The following is a 21869-nucleotide window of genomic DNA, read 5'->3' on the forward strand; positions in this document are numbered from 1 at the left end:
AAAAAATATTTTCAGTTGTAAATGTTATGGGGATTAATAATAGAATGTATTTAACACAATTATGCCCTTAAATTCAATCTGTCATTATTATGTGAAATCTATGACACTTATTGTTTTCTCACGACATCTAAAACTGTGTCCACAGAGAAGGGTTTACTCATTCATATGCTATAAAATGGATAAAAAAAAGTTTTTTTTAATTATGAAAAAGACCTTGTCTTATCAAAAGCAACACTTAATAATATCTCATATCAAAGCAAGGTTGTTTTCTCATGTGTTTAATAAGGTTTTGAAGTGTGTCCTCACTTTTTGTCAACACCGTCACACATTAATTAAAATGTAATAAAATCAGGGAATATCATGGGCAGCTGTCACTCTAAAGGACCCCCTTGCCACAGTCCTCTTCTGCAGAGTAGGCCTACATCAGTGTCACACAGGCTTTGCTAAGTTTTATAGTTTAAGAATATTTTAAATTCTAATGTTAATATTTCCTCTTGTCACAACCGTGATATGTCAACACCATCTTCCAATTTCTGAAGGAAATTATTTGAAATATTTAGACCATTTTATTCTCCTGAAGCAGGTTCCGTTAGCCTTTGGCATCAACATAAAAACCTAAATGGCTACTACATGAACTCCATTTGTTTTGTGAAAGAATAGGCAAATTTGTCAACACCGTCAGATGTCACCACTGTCAGATTTTGTGTTTTAATGATATATCAAAATACTTAAATGTGACCCTAGACCACAAAACCAGTCATAAGGTAAAATTTTACAAAACTGAGATATATACATCATATGAAAGCTCAATAAATAAGCTTTCTATTGATATATGGTTTGTTAGGATAGGACAATATTTGGCCGAGATACATCTATTTGAAAATCTGAAATCTAAGGGTGCAAAAAATCTAAATACTGAGAAAATCACCTTTAAAGTTGTCCAAATTAAGTTCTTAACAATGCATATTACTAATCAAAAATTACATTTGGATAGGTTTACAGTAGGAATTTTACAAAAAAATCTTCATGGAACATGATCTTTACTTAATTTCAAAAATACAATGTATTTTTGGCTATTGCTACAAATATACCCCAGCGACTTAAGACTGGTTTGGTGGTCCAGGGTCACAAATGTGACTCTTGAATAGAAGCTTTATAAACAATAACATACTCACTGTTTGTTGTGGTTGTTTTAAAACAGTAATTAATTGACTCAATGCATTTGATAGTTAAAATGACTACAAATTCAGGTTTTGGTCAACACCGTCAGATGTGTTAACTCTGTCAGTTCTGTCACCTCCGTTAGATGAATATTTTGATGATATTTCATTATGATATTTTTATTTGTTGTGGAATTGTTGGTCACATGTGAAAGTGTAATCTGTCTACTAACATGAGAATGTGTTTTGAAATGTTAAAAACACCCAGAAAGTTGTTAAAGATAAAGTTAAAATTATATTACACCGTCCAAGTTAAAAAGCACATTTTTTAAAAAAGGAGAAAAGTTGGGAGGTTGTATCAAAGCATAGCTCAGTACATATAAGATGCATAAATAGTTTCCTTTGTCTGAGTACAAAGTTTATTTTTTTTGTCCCACTTCTCGAGAATGACTGTTTAGCAATTTCACAATGTCATAACAATAGTGCTGTCAATCGCATTAATTGCAATTAATCGCATATTGTCAAAATTTAACACTGAATCTCCAAATTAATGTAGAAACATAACCTGCTGAAAACTGCTAAAACCAGCATGGGCTGGTTGGCTGGTAATAGCTGGTTTAAGCTGGAAGTAGCTAGTTTTAGCTGGTCAAAACCCCTCTCAAACCAGTTATGACCAGCTAATACCAGCCTAGATTGGTTTTAGCTGTTTTTTTCAGCAGGGTTAAAAGCACATTTTAGCTCATATTCATGGTGTCCGAAAATAGCACAGTTGAGTACACTTAGATGTTCTTAACCCTGCTGAAAAAACAAAACAGCTAAAACCAATCTAGGCTGGTCTTAGCTGGAAGTAGCTGGTTTTAGCTGGTCACCCAGCCTGGTCAGGCTGGTTTTAGAGGGGTTTCGACCAGCTAAACTATACATTTTATCCTTCAAAAAATGGTAAAAAAAAAATATAGTGTTTCCTGTCTGTTCTAATTTTTTTCTGAATTATGGCATTACAAAATGAGAGACACAAAATTCAATCTGTAAAAACTTTTGACCCTAATATGTCAAAAAAAAAAAAATAATAATAATAATTTGGACTTCAACTGACTTCATCCAGTGTTTAGATTTTTGCACTAGAAATGTATGCAAATTAGCACATATTTCATTAAATAATGGCTCATTTGCATATTTAAACCTAACATTTTAGAAAACCTATAATACAAAAAATGTTTGCAATTATCAATGTAATCAATCAACTCGCTAAGTAAGGTAATAACTATTAGTTATTTTTTTTACCCTATTCACCTGCGGTGTCTCGCCTTAAATATACATTCAAAAATGTAGAACTTAAAATGTATGACATGTCTACAGAACGCTTGTGTACATGTTCATTTGGAGCCAAACACAGCCACTAGGAACTTCCATGCAAAGGTGTGCAGATTTATTCTTAAATTCTCCTTTGCCTTTCAGAGAAAAAAAGAGAGGTAGATAGAGAGGGAGGGAGGGAAGGAAGGGGGAATGGAGGGAGGGATAGTGGGCGGGAGACATTGGGTATACAGAACGAGAGACGTACAAAATGCCTACCTGGGTCTTTTTAAACTCTCTTATTCAGCATCATCCAGAAATGAAGCCAAACCCTGAAGAGTGACCAACATCTTATGCCTCAGTCACATTTATTAGACTGTCAGAGGAGCACATCTCTAAACATACAAGGTAAACTCTTCAATTTTTCTCTTTCTGCCAAAAGGCTATTCAACTTAGGAAGTAAGAATTATTTTACATTTGAAAATTATTTTTTTGGATACTTAAAGCATCTTGATGTTACCGTATAGATTCTTCACATCTATTAATTCATTCATTGTGCTCTTTACACCTAAAAGCTAGGGTTGTTTGTTGTAAAACACTTTTTGGTTCTTTTTCTGTCGTCGTTGTTTAAGAGTGCAATAGGAGTGACAACAACAATAATCATGAACTGCTATTTGCTATTAATTATGATTGATTTGCAACCAAATTAATCATAGTAAAATCAGTCTAAATCAAAGAGTATTATAGAAAAGCAGTAAATTCATCTAATGTATTGCTTCATTGGATGTGAACTGTATTTTTAGTGAGAATGATGCAGAGAACTGCCCTGCTATTGCTCTGCTGCCTGTTACTGTCAGCGACATCTTCCCCAGTCTTTCCACTGAGGTAAGACAGACCAAAACTAATAACGTTTGCTGTTTTAATTGGTGTAATTAACTCATTGTTAACACATTCTGACACCTACAATCTTACATATAACTTATTTAGTTTCTAACAAATTTCTGAATGTGTAGATTTTTATATGAACCTAAAAAATGTAACATCTAAAACATAAACTGAACAAGTTTCTCATGTGACAAACAGTGACAAAGCGGGGATCCGTATCAAAAAGGCATCTGCACTGTCCTGATTTATTATAATTATGACCTTAATTGACTATACACGCTTAAAAATAAAGGTGTTTTAAAAGGTTCTTCACAGCGATGCCATAGAAGAACCATTTTTGCTTCCACAAAGAACCATTCATATTAAAGTTTGTTAAAGAACAATCTCTTTCTTACCTTTTTATAATCTGAAGAACCTTCTTTCGCCACAAAGTACCTTTTGTGAAACAGAAAAAAAATGTTTTTCTTATTTGGATTTTTTGCCTGGTTTCCAGCCAAAATATCAAAAAATTCTTAAATCAAGAAGGATCTCTTAGAAGAGTAAACATTTTTTTTTTTTTTCAGAAAAAACATCTGAAGAACACTGCAAAAAAATGCTTTTCTTACTTTGATTTTTTGTCTTGTTTCCAGCCAAAATATCTAAAAATTCTTAAATCAAGAAGGGTTTTCTAGATGAGTAAAAATTTCTGTCTTGTTAAAAAAAAAAAAAAAAAATGAGTCAAAATTAAGTGCATTTTTGCTTGAAACAAGCAAAATAATCTTTCTGTTTGAAATATATATATTTTTTGGCTTACCCCATTGGCAGATTATTTTGCTTGTTCTAAGCAAAAACTCACTTATTTTTGACTCTTTTTTTTTTTTTTTTTTTTAACAAGACAGAAATTTTTACTCATCTAGAAAACCCTTCTTGATTTAAGAATTTTTAGATATTTTGGCTGGAAACAAGACAAAAAAATCTAAGTAAGAAAAGCATTTTTTGCAGTGTTCTTCAGATGTTAATGGAACCATTTAGACAAAAAAGGTTCTTCTATGGCATCGTGAAGCACTTTAAGAGTGTAGCGCCTCTACACTGTTAGTGTCTTCAGTTAGTGTCTTCATTCATTCTGTAATTTACAACTGCTCAAGATAAGTTTTTCCTTTAATGTAAGAATTTAACTTAAGCTTCATTAAAATGTATAGCACTGTTAAATAATGCAGTCTTCTTTGCAGAAAGATTTATAATAAAAAATCTTCTTATAAATTATATAATGTGTTCTATAACAGCAAACCATTCTCATAGCATTCTGATTTTCTCAGAACATGACATTTGCAGCACTTGTTGGGATACAGCTAATTAACAGTAACAGTGTATGACTCATTTTCACACTAAAATGGTTACACACCTCTATACAAACACAAGGGCAGAGAGTAGGGTGTGAATGGTACTAACAAAGAACAGCTGCCTATGAGAGCAGTGAAAGTCTGCGTGCTGCATCTGAGCGTATGTTCAGAGTCTGTCACAGGTTACCCTAATTGACAGAGCCTGAACTCTGCTTTTGTTGTGTTAACTAGGGTCAGGGCTTCTCATTATGAACTACAGACAATGGACGTGAGTCCAGAGCTTTTTGAGAGCATCTAACTCTCTCCCTTGCTACATGAAATTTGTAAGTTAATAGCAATGGAGATGATGGACACACAGTATATTATTAACTTAAATGTTTTTTTGTTGTTTTTTTAAGGGGAGACACTGCAGGCAAAAACACTGTTTTTTCATGCATCTGTCAAGTTTGAGATTTTAGGCTTTTTGGTGTTTCATAAAGTGTTTTTTCAGACTACACTGCAAAAAATGCTTTTCTTACTTGGATTTTTTGTCTTGTTTCCAGCCAAAATATCTTAAATCAAGAAGGATTTTCTAGACGAGTAAAAATTATTGTCTGGTTTTCAGAAAAAACAAGTCAAAATTAAGTGCGTTTTTGCTTGAAACAATCTAAATAATCTGCCAATGGGGTAAGAAAAATAGTCTTGTTTTCTGTTTGAAATAAGATTTTTTTTCTTACCCCATTGGCAGATTATTTTGCTTGCTCTAAGCAAAAAAATCCCTTAATTTTGGCTTGTTTTTTCTGAAAACAAGAAAATAATTTTTACTCGTCTAGAAAATCCATCATGATTTAAGAATTTTCAGATATTTTGGCTGGAAACAAGACAAAAAAATCCAAGTAAGAAAATAATTTTTTGCAGTGTAGTGGAAAGAAGACACACTAAACACTGCAAAAAATGCTTTTCTTACTTAGATTTTTTGTCTTGTTTCCAGCCAAAATATCTAAAAAATTTTGAATCAGGAAGGATTTTCTAGACGAGTAAAAATGAGTGTCTTGTTTTTAGTAAAAACAGGTCAAAATTAGGTGAGTTTTTGCTTGAAACAAGCAAAATAATCTGCCAATGGGGTAAGAAAAATAATCTAGTTGCCTGCTTGAAATAAGATTTTTTTTCTTACCCCATTGGCAGATTATTTTGCTTGTTTTAAGCAAAAACTCACTTCATTTTCACTTGTTTTTACTAAAAACAAGATAATAATTGTTACTTTTCTAGAAAATCCATCCTGATTCAAGATCTTTTAGATATTTTGGCTGGAAACAAGACAAAAATTCTAAGTAAGAAAAGCATTTTTTGCAGTGAAGACACTGTTACGTGTTTCTTTTATAGCACTTGATCTATTTGTGTCAATAGATTTCAATTACAATGCATATTTTAAAGGCCGTTTTCACAAAATGAGTTTTTTCTCCTACACCGAGCCATAAATCTCCACTTCAGCAGCACTTACACACACCAAAAGTTACATTTTTTTACCTGTCTATATTCTGGAGGTTTTTACAGAGGGATTTGTTCAGATATAATTTGCTTGATTTTATTCCAAAAATTGTAAAAATATTGTTTTCTGTCTGTTCTACATTTTTTCTGAATTATGGAGTGACAAACTGAGATACCCAAAATCCCCTCAGTAAAAACATTTGACTCTAATATGTCAAAAAAAAAAAAAAAATAAACAAGAATTTTGAAACTGACTTCATCCAGTGTTTAGACGTTTGTACTAGAAATGTCTGCAAAATAGCGCATAATTCATTAAAAATGGCTCATTTGCATATTTAAACCTAACATTTTAGAAAACTTGTAATACAGAAAATATTTGCAATTATTAATGTAATCAATCGACTGGCTAAGTAAGGTGATAACTATTAGTTATTTTTTTTTTACCCTATTCACCTGCGGTGTTTCACCTTAATAAATGTCAGACTGGGGTAAGTTGTCAAATGATTTATATGCTATGAATTTATAGAATTTATTATTTATTTTATTTTTATTGCTTCTTCAAGAATTGTGATCAATGTGATCTCATGAGTCTGAAAGTGTCTCCAAAGCACACTGAGTTTTGACTGTTCTATGTAGAAAATAAGTTGTTGTACCTAATCCTCTAGTTATGTTCATGTCTTCTGAATGTTACAGTGCTGATCACAGTGGCTGATGTGTTTGTTAGGTTCGGTCAGAGAGCGGCTGCCATACTGATGACATCCTCTATCGAGGATCCAATGCAGTTGCAAGCAGACACTTCATCCCAAACACCAGACGCTGAGTTTAGGTCAGTCATTCATTCATTCACCTAGGGCTCAACGATAATGTCTATTTTTTTTCTACTGTGCAATAGTTCAGATTTTTAGCCTTGATATTGTCACTAGTTCTACAACAAAAAATGCTTTTTGAAACATATACAGTGCCTTTGCGAAAGTATTCATTCTTCATTATTTTCACGTTTTATGATGCAGCCTTTTGTTAAACTGCTTTACCCCCCCCCCCCATCAATCTACACTCTATACACTATAAAGGCAAAGCACAAAAGAGGTTTGTAACAACTTGATTTAACAAATTTATTAGAAATGAAAAAAAAAATTAAATGATTCCATTGCATAAGTATTCACACCCTATTCTGGGACACTTGAAATTTAGCTCAGGACAGGAGTGCTCATATCGCTTGTAGATGTTACTACACTTCAAGTGGAGTAAAACTGTGACAAATTCATTTAAATGAAAAAGATCTGGAAAGGCACAAACCTCTCAAAAAAGGTCCAACAGCTGAAAATGCATATCAGAGCAAAAAACAATAATACCTGCTTCAAGAGTTCAGAAACAGACTTGCGTTAAGGCAAAAAATTGCACATTGAAGGTTCACAGAAGCATGTAGCCTCCATTATCCACAACGAAAGACATTTAGAACAACTACACTGCAAAAAAATGCTTTTCTTACATAGATTTTTTGTCCTGTTTCCAGCCAAAATATCTAAAAATTCATCAAGAAGGATTTTCTAGACAAGGAAAAATTATCGTCTTGTTTTCAGAAAAAAAAACAAGTCAAAATTAAGTGCGTTTTTGCTTGAAACAAGCAAAATAATCTGCCAATGGGGTTAGAAATATAATCTTGTTATTTGTTTGGAATAAATTTTTTTTTCTTACCCCATTGGAAGATTATTTTGCATGTTCTAAGCAAAAACGCACTTCATTTTGACTTGGTTTTTTTTTTTTTTCTGAAAACAAGACGATCATTTTTACTTGTCTAGAAAATCCTTCTTGATGAATTTTTTGATATTTTGGCTGGAAACAGGACAAAAAAATCTATGTAAGAAAAGCATTTTTTTGCAGTGTAGTTGTTCTAAGTGTCTTAGATTTTACTTAATTTTTACTTGTTTTTTCTGAAAATGAAAACTGAAAATTATTTTTACTTTATATTATTTATACTTCCTTGAGTGGCCCAGGCTTGAATGCAATCAAATATTTCTGGAGAAACCTGAAAGTGTCTACCAGACCCTCATCCAAGACAGAGCTTGAGAGGTGAGGCAAAGAGTGGCAGATAATTGCCAAATGCAGATGTGCAAAGCTTGTCGCATCATCTAAGCTAAATACTGAGTTGAGGGTATGAATACTTATGCAATGTACTTATTTCAGTGTTTTTTGTTATTTGCAAAATTGTCAGAAATCTGTTTTCTTGCTTTGTCATCGTGGTGTATTGAGTGTAAATTGATGTGGAGAAAAAAAAGACTCCACACTGCAAAAAATGCTTTTCTTACTTAGATTTTTTGTCTTGTTTCCAGCCAAAATATCTAAAAGATCTTGAATCAGGAAGGATTTTCTAGACGAGTGAAAATGAGTGTCTTGTTTTTAGTAAAAACAGGTCAAAATTAGGTGAGTTTTTGCTTGAAACAAGCAAAATAATCTGCCAATGGGGTAAGAAAAATAATCTAGTTGTCTGCTTGAAATAAGATTTTTTTTCTTACCCCATTTGCAGATTATTTTGCTTGTTTTAAGCAAAAGCTCACTTCATTTTGACTTGTTTTTACTAAAAACAAGATAATAATTTTTACTTGTCTAGAAAATCCTTCCTGATTCAAGATCTTTTAGATATTTTGGCTGGAAACAAGACAAAAAATCTAAGTAAGAAAAGCATTTTTTGCAGTGCAGACACCATAATAATGACAAAGCAAAAACCAGATTTGCAAATTTTTACAAATTTATTAAAAATAAAACACTGAAATAAGTACATTGCATAAGTATTCATACCCTTGACTCAGTACATAGTTGAAGCACCTTTACAGCCTCAAGTCTTTTTGGGTCTGATGTGACAAGCTTTGCACATCTGCATTTGGCAATTATCTGCCATTCTTTGCCTCACCTTTTCACCTCTCAAGCTCTGTCAGCTTGGATGGGGGCTGCCAGACATTTTCTAGAGTCCTAGTTGTTCCAGTCGTCTTCCATTATGGATAATGCTTCTGTGAACCTTCAATGCAGCAGATTTTTTTCTGAACTCTTCCCTAGATCATTGCCTTAACGCAAGTCTGTCACTGAGCTCTACAGGCAGTTATCTTGACCTCAGGACTTGGTTTTTGCTCTGATATGCATTTTCAGCTGTTAGACCTTTTCTGAGAGGTGTGTCTTTCTAAATCAGACTCATTCAAATGAATTTGCCACAGTTTAACTCCACTCGAAGTGTAGTAACATCTAGAAGCAATATGAATGCTCCTGAGCTAAATTTCGAGTGTCCCAGAAAAGGGTATGAATACTTATGCAACGGGATCTTTTCATTTTTTAATAAATTTGCAAAGTTGTTACAAACCTGTTTTGTGCTTTGTCATTATGGTGTATGAGATGTAGATTGATGTGGAAAAACTAATTTAAAGCAGTTTAACATTATGCTGCAACAAAACGTGAAAAATACTTTTGCAAGGCACTGTACATAGTTACTGCAAACTCTAATTACTGCCTACATTGTCAACCCATTCTTGCTGATGCTTTCAAACTATCAAAAAGCATACTCAGAATTTTAACAAAACTATAAGATTGAATAAAAATGCAGCATTGGCCCAAGTTAACATTTCTGTTAACTGGCACAAACCTCTTGCACTGACTCTTTTTATGTCTAAACACCATTTTTTTTTAGGTTCGGAAGACATGCTGACGCCATCTTTACTAACAGCTACCGAAAAGTTCTCGGTCAAATATCTGCCAGAAAATTCCTTCAAACTGTTATGGGCAAAAGGCTTGGGTATGTTTTTCTTTCCCCCTCTTTGTGCATGTGTGTGAGTGTGTGTTCATTAGACTTAAACTACTCAATTTAATAATAATTTAATAATAATTTATTTCCTCTGTCAACAGATCAGAAACTCAAAACTATGTAAAACGCCAGTCTGGCATATATGGAGACTCCTTCAAACAAGATATGGATATGGATCTCACTGAGAGGGAACAAAGTTACAGAGAACCACAAAGACTTAAGTTCTCAGTAATTACACAATGATTAAACATCAATAAAACAACAACAGCTGGGAACAGTCTTTATATTTGCATTTGCCACATTGCACATTGGATTATTAAAACTGAGTTCACCCTTCTTGCAGTTTTCTGTGCACATGTACTTTTACAGCCAGTGTATGTAAGGTCTGCTGCAGGAGCCCTTATTTAAAAGTACACAACTGTATTTACATCCAAGCAAGTGCACATGGTTGTATAGTGGAGCCTAAGCTCTTTTTGGACAAATCCTACCTATAGAACTCTCCAAATATTACTGAAATGATTCAAAACTGTATCACCTCTTGTTGACAAGTAGAGCATTTTCTCTTTTGAACAATTACAAACAATTTAGAAAGACTGTACAGAAATGACAAGCCCCAAATAGGAACTTAACAATAAAATAAAGTGTAAAGTGAATCAAAATAAAGTGAGCACACCTGTGATCACCGGCAAACAAGTTGGAAAACCTCTAATCAATCAAACATAATGAGCTCACCTGTTTTCACCATGAAAATGGAGTTAAAACACCAAGCAAACAACCAACAAATGAACCGTGACTGAACGCCAGAACTTTCTCGGTTTTGGACCTATGACTCAGATTGGGAGATTTTGAGTGGAAAAGAAGACTGATGACAAATAAAAACCATATTGAAAAAAGTACTTATGTAGAGCAAATGTGGACCAGTCAGGTACTCTTATGCTGTTGACAGAATGCTTTGTATGGGACAATTTCATAATTTTTATTCTCATGAAGTATTTTATGTTTTCATGCAAGATGAGAAAAGAGGGATGAAAATGTGTGACCCTGGACCACAAAACCAGCCAAAAATACACTGTATAGGTCAAAATGATCGATTTTACTTTTATGCCAATAATTATTAGGATATTAAGTAAAGATCATGTTCCATAAATATATTTTGTAAATGTCCTACCATAAATATATCAAAACGTATTTTTTGATTAGCAAAATGCATTGCTAAGAACTTCATCTAATATTGATTTTCTCAATATTTAGATTTTTTGCACCCTCAGATTCCAGATTTTCAAATGGTTGTATCTGGTCCAAATATTGTCCACAATAGAAAATGTATCAATAGAAAGCTTATTTATTCAGCTGACTGGCTTTGTGGTCCAGGGTGGTCCACATATATTCTACTGTTTGCTAGCAGTAACAGGTATAGTTAGCTAATACACTCTTACACTTGTCCAGTAATGTGACAATATATACAAAATCAAATTCGGTCTGTAGAAAAAAGTAAAAAAATTTTAAAGGATGAACTGCACCTAAAAAGTTAAAAGCAGCCAACAAGTTTCCAGAATGCATGTGAAGCCCTTCAAAATGGCTTAAATAGCAGAAAGCTTTCATTTGTTTAGCATGTTTTGGTTTACTCCATTTTTTTGACGTTTTTTTTTTTTTTTTTTTATTTTTTTTTTATAAAAGTAAAGAATGACGAGGTGTGTTCAAACGTTTGACTGGTAGTGCACACTCTTCGAAATATGAAAGTGCTTCACGATGCCATAGAAGAAGCCTTTTTGTCTAAATGGTTACATAAAGAACCTTTAACATCTGAAGAACCTTTCTGTTTCACAAAAGGTTCCTTGTGGCAAAAGAAGGCTCTTCAGATTATAAAAAGGTAATAAAGAGATTGTTCTTTAAAAAAACCTTTGACTGAATGGTTCTTTGTGGAACCAAAAATGGTTCTATGGCAACGCTTTGAAGAACCTTTTAAAGCACCTTTAATTTTAAGAGTGTATATCAGTATTATACAGTGGTGTGAAAAAGTGTTGGTCCCCTTCCTGATTTTTTTTGCATGTTTGTCACACTTCAATGTTTCAGATCATCAAACTAGTTTAAATATTAATCAAAGATAACACAAGTAAACAACATGCAGTTTTTAAATGAAGGTTTTTTTTGAAGGGAAAACAAAATCCAAACCCCCATGGCCCTGTGTGAAAAAGTGTTACCCAAAAATTACCCCAAGAGCACAGCGACGACTCATCCAAGAGGTCACAAAAGACCCCACAACAACAACATCTAAAGAACTGCAGGCCTCTTTTGCCTCAGTTAAGGTCAGTGTTCATGACTCCACCATAAGAAAGAGACTGGGCAAAAATGGCCTGCATGGCAGAGACCCAAGACGAAAACTGCTGCTGAGCAAAAAGAACATAAAGGCTCGTCTCAGTTTTGCCAGAACACATCTTGATGATCCCCAAGACTTTTGGGAAAATACTCTGTGGACTGACGAGACAAAAGTGGAGCCTTTTGGAAGGTGTGTGTGTCCCATTACATCTGGCGTAAAAGTAACACAGCATTTCAGAAAAAGAACATCATACCAACAGTAAAATATGGGGCTGTTTTGCTGCTTCTGGACCTGGAAGATTTTCTGTGATAAATGGAACCATGAATTCTGCTGTCTACCAAAAAATCCTGAAGGACAATGTCCGGCCATCTGTTGGTGATCTCAAGCTGAAGCGAACTTGGGTTCTGCAGCAGGACAATGATCCAAAACACAGCAAATCCACCTCTGAATGGCTGAAGAAAAACAAAATGAAGACTTTGGAGTGGCCTAGTCAAGGTCCTGACCTGAATCCTATTGAGATGCTGTGGCATGATCTTAAAAAGGCGGTTCAAGCTCGAAAACCCTCCAATGTGGCTGAATTACAACAATTCTGCCAAGATGAGTGGGCCAAAATTCCTGCACAGCGCTGTAACAGACTCATTGCAAGTTATGGCAAACGCTTGATTGCAGTTGTTGCTGCTAAGGGTGGCCCAACCAGTTATTAAGTTTAGGGGGCAAACACTTTTTCACACAGAGCCATGTGGGTTTGGATTTTGCTTTCCCTTCATAATAAAAAACTTCATTCAAAACCTGCATGTTGTGTTTACTTGTGTTATCCTTGATTAATATTTAAATTAGTTTGATGATCTGAAACATTAAAACAAACATGCAAAAAATAAAAATAAAAATCAGGAAGGGGGCCAACACTTTTTCACACCACTGTATTAGCCACCCTGCTCTCTGAAAACCAATATTGGCCACTAAAAAACACAAAATGAGCGTGAATTTTTTATTGTTTTGTTTATTTAAAAAACCCATTGTGTTAGCAATTTGTGTGTTGATGACTGGAAGAATGATTCCACTGTTTATTTAATTACAAAGAAAACATCTTGTCTGATACTATAATAAAAAAGGGGGGAAAACACCAACAGGAACATGCTTCACTATTCATTACAAATATCTGAGAACAGGAATTTGTACTGAAAATCAAATGAATGTTCCTCCAAAAAAAAAAAAAAAGAGGAATCACAAACTTTCATTTGCATTAACACCAAACATAATTCAATGTACAAGCAACAATCATATCTCCTCAACGTATTCATCTTACAGTGATTTGTTGTCAGAAAAAAAACTGCATGTTTCTTATTTGTCAAATTCAATCCGGTTTTGAACATTTCAGAACATTTCGACCCGCACCGTTGTCTCTCTTTTTAACCACCACCAATAGTTCTGTTCCCAAATTTCTTAAATAAAGAAAAAAACATGAACATGAAACTTCCATGGTCTTCTTGATTTTGCCGACATCATTTTCCATCAAGTCTGAAAGAGACAATATCAAATACTGATTAAAACTAGATTTGTGCATCCTGTAGAAAACAGCAATGCTTACAAGGTAGCAAAACATTTTTAAAGGTTTTAAACAACATTAAATCTTTTTTTCGTCAATCACACTGCAGTTGATTAAACAGATGCAGGAAAAGACCAATGACAAAACAGCATGCAAATATCCAGAGGACATCGTCTGTTTTTTAATATTTTGAATTCTAAATGTTAAGTTAATGGAAGATTCTCATACCCTAAACAGTGTTTGAGAAGCAAAAAAAAACAGCAAGGTAATTACTATAAAGAGAAAATGATTTAAAATGACTATTTAAAACACAAATTTGTATGCTGGACAATCATGACTAATACTCCACTCAGTATTCAAAACAATTTAAGCAGAGGGAATTCACCAAGATTAAATTGCATGCATTGTGCATTGTTATGAGCATGCACCATGTCTGTGCTTCAGCATAACAAATGCAAATCAGGTATTGGTGCAAACACCATTCTTGGTTTAGCAGGAAAGTTATGAGTACAACTTTAAGAAGGATGCAGTAGACTATTACAATCTGCACTCTAAAAAATACTGTAATTTCAACAGTAAATTACAGTAAACTGTCGGTTAACAGGAAGGGGAAAAAGCCATACATATTAAATTACATTTAATGTAAGTTTACAGTAAAATACTGTGAAATGTATATTTTTTGGAAATAAAAAAAGAATTGACAAACCACTTACATTCCCGGAATTCCCTAAGACACTATGTTTAAATGGATTTCATTTAAACAAATGTTCATTAATAGCTGTTGTTATCATACATGTACAGGATGTCATAAAAGTGAGTACACCCCTCATTTCAGCAGCGATTTTAGTATATCTCTCAAGGGACAATACTATAGAAATGAAACTTGGATATATTTTAGAGTAGTCAATGTGCAGCTTGTATAGCAGAATATATTTATTGTTCCCTGAAAATAACTCAACATACAGTCATTATTGTCAAAATAGCAACAATTCTAATTCTCAAATCCTCAGAGAGTTCTTTGCCATGAGATGCCATGTTGAACATCCAGTGGTCAGTATGAGAGAATTGTACTTCAAGCAGTTAATTTTAACCACTAACCATACAAGATACACAGCTTTGTATGGTCCTGGCAAGCAGACAAAAACATTAACATGATGAATAGGACATGTGGCTTAGGGTGGACTTTTGTTGTCAGCTATTTTGACAATAATGGCTGTATGTTGAGTAATTTTCAGAGGACAGTAAATCTATACTGCTATACAAGCTGCACATTGACTACTCTAAAGTATCCAAGTTTCATTTCTATAGCATTGTCCCATGAGAAGATATACTAAAATGGTTGCTGAAATGTAAGGGGTGTACTCACTTTTGTGAGAAACTGTATATATTGTCTGTATGACACTGTGCCTCAGCTTGCAAAAAGACTACTTGTTTTTTCATATGGATGTTTCAGCACCGCCTGTGTTACAGATTTTAGTAGCAGGGTGATCTAGCAAAAAAGGGCTGCTGGATTTAGCTTTTTTTTTATATGCAACATGAAACCATTTGAAAACATTTGTGCAAAAAAAAAAATTTGTTTAAATTATTAAGGCACTGCAAATGTTAACTGTGCCAGGCAAACAGCACTGCAATTTGTGAAGCCCTATGATGCCCTTTGTTTGTACAAACACATTTGCACTGAAAATAACAGTTTAACGAATTTGCTCCTTGAAGTCCATGGAGTAGCTGCTCAAGCAGAACTTTAATCAGGCAACTCTGCAACTGAGAAACTTTCACAGTGACAAGCAGACTTTGGGGCAAAATAAAAATACAATTCCAGATCAAGCAATTTATCACACAGGGCCTAAACTGTAGTTCAGTGGTCTGTCACTGCACACACTAATGAAGTGAAAGACAAGCCAACAAAAACAAGTGACCACAACACTCTGATCAATAAACAGCATGACATGAAAAATATGGCTTGACAGTCACAAATGGCATTATGTTTTAAATGAGGTTGTGAGCTTCACTCAACAAACACACCAACACAAAGGCATGCAGTAGGTGTTGCCATGGAAATGTTGATGCCATATTATGGGATGCACAGGTGGCAAGAGCAAGCCTTACTTCAGCCTGCAGCTTGGTCTTACTTTTTGTAAAACATTCAGGCATTTATCGCAGACTCCTATACTTTGCCAACCTACTACTTTGTTCCGCAGCAATCCTAAAAGATGGGTAAAGAAAGAGAAGGAATGGAAAACGTAGAAGGGTTAAAGAAACAAGCAGTCAGCGTCCACACCATTGGACACTGTTTATTTATGCCATCTGCCCCTTAAAATGCTCAGGCTCTTTAAAGTCAGTTGGATTCTGATCGGATTGTTCTTATTCATCAGCTGAAACAGAAAACGGTTCTTCCAGTGATTCTTTCATGGATTCCAGTGATATCGTTCTTCTTGTTTCTTTATTGTATAGCTGTGGACTTCCCTATCCTCACAGAATAAGATTGGTTATTAAAATGTTTTACATATAGTTATCATGCTTGGTGTGAATGTCCATTTATGGTCCATTTACCTTGGCCTGAGAGTCAAAAAGGCACTGTACTAATGGTAGCTAGAAGGTGTTTTTACTGCTACATGTCCCAATATTTATGGTGGGCTGTGTAACTAGCTATACCTTTTGAAAATAACTAATGACATCCCTAGTAGAGACTTGACTGGTCTGCATAAAGCCAAGTCCTAATCCCATCTGAACACCGCTGGTGTGATTTGAAATGCAGACCATAAGCCAAAAACTCTTCACCAAACACCAATGACTTGTACATATGGGTACAGTCATTTTAGACAAATCCAAAACTGTTGCAACAGAGATGGAAATACAATTTTAAATGCATTTATTATGTTATAATATATAACAAATAATACATATTTGTTGCCACAGTTTTGGAAGTGCCTTTTTCTGATCTAAAGAAGGGGGTGTCCCAATACCTTTGTCCATGTAGTGTATGTACAACTCATAGGTGTTTGGTGATACGTTTTTGGCTCAAGGTCTGCATTTAAAGTCACACCAGAGGTGTTTACCTGGGATTAGAACTTGGCTTTCTGCAGACCACTCAAGTTCTTCCACACTGTCTGAATCAATCATTTCTATCTGAACCTTGCTTTATACACAGGGGCTTTGTCATGTTATAATAGAAAAGGGTCCTGTCCAAACTGTTGCTGTAAAATTAGAAGCACACAATTGCCTAGAATATCAATTTATGCTTAAACATTAAGATTTGTACTCATGGAAATGACTACGGTAGTCAAACCTGTTCATTGGAAGGGGATGTCCCAATACTTTTGGCAATATAGTGCATGTTTGATACTTAAATATTTCTTTAGTTGGACTTATGCATAATTAATGGGCATTGCGTACAAAATTATTTAGCAGACTTTAAGTATGCCAAAAGTACAATTGTATGGTATTTTTATTAAGTACATAAATATGTATTTGTAGTATACTTGGCATGAAATAAAAGTATTTCAAATACATTTTAGTGCATTTACTTTTCACTAGGGATGTATTGGCAGTAGAAAAATAAGATATTATTTTGATAGGACAGATCAGAACTGACAGGAAGCGAAGTGAGAGAGAGGTAGGGGCGGGATCGGGAAAGATCCTCGAGTCGGGATTCGAACACGGGACGCCCGGAACGCAATGCCGCTGTATGTCGGCGCGCTTATACTGTAAACTTGATTACAGTATTTCATGGTGAATGGATGAGCTCCAACTTCACTGGCACTGGTATCACTCATTTGCATAAAGTTAAACTTCTCATCTGTTGCATCGCTGACTGTCAATCATGCCAGCAGAAATTACTAAAGGTCATTGCAGACCGCGTCCAAAATTTTCGTACGCATCGGATTTCTCTTATTCGTCATCCTTTCCTATCAAAATGCTTGTTACGGATGCGAAATTGCAGAAAATCAGACGAGAGTTTCGAAGGCAGTGTGTAAACTCGATTGACATAACTTGAGGTTGTATTTAATGTGCGAACATTTTGGGCGGAAATTACATACTCAGTGTGCAATGGCCTTAACTCTCACTGACAATGATTTGGTCGCGTCGCTGTTGATTGCTGCAAATGAAACTCTAAGAAGCAGAAGGCAAAACCTTGTAAAAATGCATTAAAGGAATTTATATGTACAGAATTGTGCCTAGAAAAAAAATATATAATTTCAGGTTGAAACTGAACACTTATATTCTCCCTAAGGACTTTCTGAAGGCACTAGAGATTGTCCACATAATCATCCACGAAAGACTGTTAATTGACAGGGCATGCTCAGGGTGGTACATTCTAAAACTGTGGAATTAATCTAGTCCCAAATGACAGAAAATGAAAAGAGGAAACCACTTCTGCGTAACCCAAGCACACGCTACAGAAGTCAGAGATGGCAACACACCCACAAGTTCAGCAGAAGGTTCAGAGCGAAGACACAAAAGGGGACAGAGATAAAACTGAAGGCTCTATTTTGTCAAATGAGCAATTAAAAGCTACCTTTTTACCATGTCAGAAATAGGGCTGAATTATATATCAACATTTGCTAAGTATTCATAGCACTTTTAATGACTATATAATAAAGCAACATGTCAGAATGAACATATCACAGGGAACTTAAAGGATTAGTTGACTTCCAGAACAAAAAAATTTACAGATAATTTACTCACCCCTTTGTCATCCAAGATGTTTATGTCTTTCTTTCTTCAGTCGATAAGAAAGTGTTTCTTGAGGAAAACATTTCAGGAATTATCTCTGGACTTTAATGGTGCCCACAAGTCTGAACTTCCAAAATGCAGCTTCAAAGGGCTCTAAACGATCCCAGCTGAAGAAGAAGGGTCTTGTCTAGCAAAACAATCTGTCATTTTCAAAACAAATGTACAATTTATATATATTTTTAACCTCAAATTCTTGTCTTGTCTCGACCCATCATCCTACAACGCTGTTTTACCTTTTTTTTTTGTAAAGGGTGTTTGATCTTCTTTACATGTTCACTTTGTAAACACTGGGTCGGTTCTTCTGCAGTGATGTAGGACCATTTTGAAGTTGGGGAAGAAAACAAGATGGGATTTTTTTTGACATATTCTAACTTTCTTGAACCGGAAAAAACAGTTCACTCAGACATAACAAGACAAGCATTTGAGGTTAAAAAGTTTCTAATTTGTTTAAAAAAAATGACCAATCGTTTCGCTAGATAAGACCCTTCTTCCTCAGCTGGGATCGTTTAGAGCCCTTTGAAGCTGCATTTAGGAAGTTCAAATTTAGGGGCACCATAGAAGTCCACTACATGGGGATAATTCCTGAAATGTTTTCCTCAAGAAACAATTTCTGTACGACTGAAAAAAGAAAGACATGAACATCTTGGATGACAAAGTGGTGAGTAAATTATCTGTAAATTTTTGCTCTGGAAGTGAACTACTCCTTTAAGGTTGCTATGCGCATAATGCTGCAGACAACAGGTAAATGCCGTTAGTGGCGTAAATATTCTTATATGGCTTTTAAAAATGTCAGACAGACAGTGTTTCATAAGCGTTTGGCCAATCAGCATACACTTATGTCACGGGTATTTCCTATAGTACTGTTTTAGACCATACTCTGAAATAGGAGCTAATTTAGCTCCCTGGAGGTTTTAGAATTAAATACATTTCTAGTTCCTGCAGTGCGAACACACCAAAAAGCAGAAACGTCTGCCAATTGTTCTATGACGTGCAAGCCCATTTTTCTATGCGTTTTATGCTGCTTCAACCCCCCTTTTTCACAAACCACGCATAAACGTTGTTTTCTCAAAAACACAAATATGTACATTCATGTAGCTTACATATTATTGTAGCCCAATTTGTGCTAATTACAATGTAATCAGACCTTAGCCATTAATATGTTTTTAAGATACTGAAAAAAGCACAAATGTGACCCTGGACCACAAAACCAGTCTTAAGTCGCTGGGGTATATTTGTAGCAATAGCCAAAAATACATTGCATGGGTCAAAATTTTAGATTTTTCTTTTATGCCAAAAATCATTAGGAAATTATGTAAAGATCATGTTCCATGAAGATTTTTTGTAAAATTCCTACTGTAAATATATCAAAATGTAATTTTTGATTTGTAATATGCATTGTTAAGAACCTAATTTGGACGACTTTAAAGGTGATTTTCTCAGTATTTTGTTTTTTTTTGCACCCTCAGATCCTGATTTTCAAATAGATGTATCTCGGTCAAATATTGTCCTATCCTAACAAACCATACATCAATAGAAAGCTATTTATTGAGCTTTCATATGATGTATACATCTCAGTTTTGTAAAATGTAACGTTATGACTGGTTTTGTGGTCCAGGGTCACAAATGTCAGGGCATGTCAAAACTTCCTTATGGCCCCAAAACACCCTCAGACCCCAGAGGGTTAAATGCCGCTTTTAAATACAGTTTCCATTGGTTGCAAAGTTTCACTGTGCAAGAATAAATGCAAAGTTTATATCTGAATAGGTTATTGTTATGGTTTCCATTTTCTAGCATGCTTAGAGGTTAAATATACTCAGAATTTACAGTAGTCTCTCTATCTCACCACTACGGATTAATAATTTTTAATACATCCTTTCTCTATTTTAGATTCGCATCAGATTTTCTGTCCAATCTGAATCATCACACCCCTAACATGATAAAAAATTGCTGTAAATGCAGTGGAAATCTGTCACTTGTTTGCTGTTTTCTATAAGGTGAATATACAGCACGAATGCAAATTCGGACAGTGTAAGTACGCTTTTCATTTGGGTGCTGGCAAAAGACAACAGAAGCAATATCGGTTTAAAACAGCTATTGTACCTTTTCACAGCTTTTTGTGCCAGCATGCGGTTCCCAGCCAGGAATGTGAGGCTGCCTATGATAGCCAGATACTTCAGAGTCTGGAACATGTTCAAGTGAGTCCAGTACACGTACATCAGACCCAACATAGCTGCAAGTGAAGAGAATTGAAAAAAGCCTGAATAATCAATTCTCTCTCTGAAGCATGTCACATTACTAAAGTTAAACTGGATGCAGGTCTGATCTTAGAGCAGTCAAAGGTGAAACATTATAATTGTGCATAGTTACTTTGATTGCTCCATACATAGATACCTGTTTATCTCAATATAAGTAAAATATTCCATCAAACAAGTAATATTTAAAACATTTTCTATTCAATGGTACATTAATTTGGACATTCAATGTGTAAATCTGGTGAAAAAAAAAAAAAATCACTGAAAATATTAATATATATTTTAATATATATAATATTTCATGTGTAAAAAACAAAAACAAATTTTCTATGAAGAAAATGAGGTTCACACTTCCTGAACCCTACTGTTGTACTCGATTAACTCTATTGATCACACTAGTATTGCTGAAAGCTGTGTAATCAAATCCGTTCAACTTACCTGCATGGCCTATGTGGAAGAGAATAGTGCTGGGTGACAGTGTGAAGTTTGAGATATTGGCTCCAAGTTTAAACCACTGTATAGGCAAGAGGGAGAACAATGAGCATGACGGACTAAATAAATGACAGAATGATACACACTCAATACATAGCATGTCAATTTTTACATGTACGCATAATAATAGGTCGAAAGACCATTACCAGTATGAGCAGAAGCAGAAGCGGAGACAGGACCAAGGCAGTAAATGCATTGGATACAACTGTAGGTGGTTTTTTCTCTGGCTCTCTGAATAGATGCTGTGGAAACAACAGTATTAAAAAAAAAAAAAGCACAGAAATGAGATAATAGAAAGGACTGGGCAATTTATATCGGAAAAAAACAAAACAAAAAACTTGCTTGTATGCTCAGTGAAAACTGCAAAACTGGAATATATGTTTTATGTCATATTTTGTTTTAATCATTAATTTTTTTTAAACCTAAAATGTTGATGCCTGTGTTTAAACAAGAAATTTAAACTATCTATCTTTAAATTTTCTATCTAAAAAACCCCATCTTAACTAGAATGTTATTCGAGGACTACCGGACATTTAAAATACATCCTATAGGCTAAGTTAACGGTTTTGTCTTTCAAAATGTGCAAATGACTCCCATAGGAATTATTGGAGTGAATGACA

General features: G+C 34.5%; 2 protein-coding genes across 2 annotated transcripts in view; one reads left to right on the forward strand and one right to left on the reverse strand.

Annotated features, from left to right (window-relative positions):
* Nucleotides 1-2803: 2803 nt before the first annotated feature.
* ghrh (growth hormone releasing hormone) lies at nucleotides 2804-11019 on the forward strand. Its single transcript, XM_073826246.1, has 5 exons — nucleotides 2804-2858; nucleotides 3254-3335; nucleotides 6846-6947; nucleotides 9795-9899; nucleotides 10010-11019. Exons 1-5 carry the CDS (start codon nucleotides 2804-2806, stop codon nucleotides 10149-10151), a joined length of 486 nt encoding a protein of 161 aa, XP_073682347.1. The 3' UTR covers nucleotides 10152-11019.
* A 2188-nt stretch (nucleotides 11020-13207) lies between these two features.
* rpn2 (ribophorin II) overlaps nucleotides 13208-21869 on the reverse strand; it is a 31050-nt gene continuing 22388 nt past the window's right edge. Inside the window, exons 14-18 of the mRNA XM_073825986.1 lie at nucleotides 21396-21491; nucleotides 21196-21271; nucleotides 20606-20735; nucleotides 15901-15974; nucleotides 13208-13743 (exon numbers count right to left, since the gene is read on the reverse strand). Of these exons, the coding sequence (XP_073682087.1) occupies nucleotides 15923-15974; nucleotides 20606-20735; nucleotides 21196-21271; nucleotides 21396-21491 (354 nt within the window). The 3' untranslated portion in view covers nucleotides 13208-13743; nucleotides 15901-15922. The remainder of the gene's footprint in view (nucleotides 13744-15900; nucleotides 15975-20605; nucleotides 20736-21195; nucleotides 21272-21395; nucleotides 21492-21869) is intronic.

The sequence above is a fragment of the Garra rufa genome, chromosome 20 (assembly GCF_049309525.1).
Source record: "Garra rufa chromosome 20, GarRuf1.0, whole genome shotgun sequence".
Classification (NCBI taxonomy): domain Eukaryota; kingdom Metazoa; phylum Chordata; class Actinopteri; order Cypriniformes; family Cyprinidae; genus Garra; species Garra rufa.

Excerpts from the sequence above, each read along its gene's own strand:
- ghrh (XM_073826246.1), top strand. The coding sequence starts at position 2,804 with ATGCCTCAGTCACATTTATTAGACTGTCAGAGGAGCACATCTCTAAAC. Across the intron at positions 6,948-9,794 it reads ACACCAGACGCTGAGTTTAG|GTTCGGAAGACATGCTGACG; the intron begins GTCAGTCATTCA and ends ATTTTTTTTTAG. Across the intron at positions 9,900-10,009 it reads GTTATGGGCAAAAGGCTTGG|ATCAGAAACTCAAAACTATG; the intron begins GTATGTTTTTCT and ends CTCTGTCAACAG.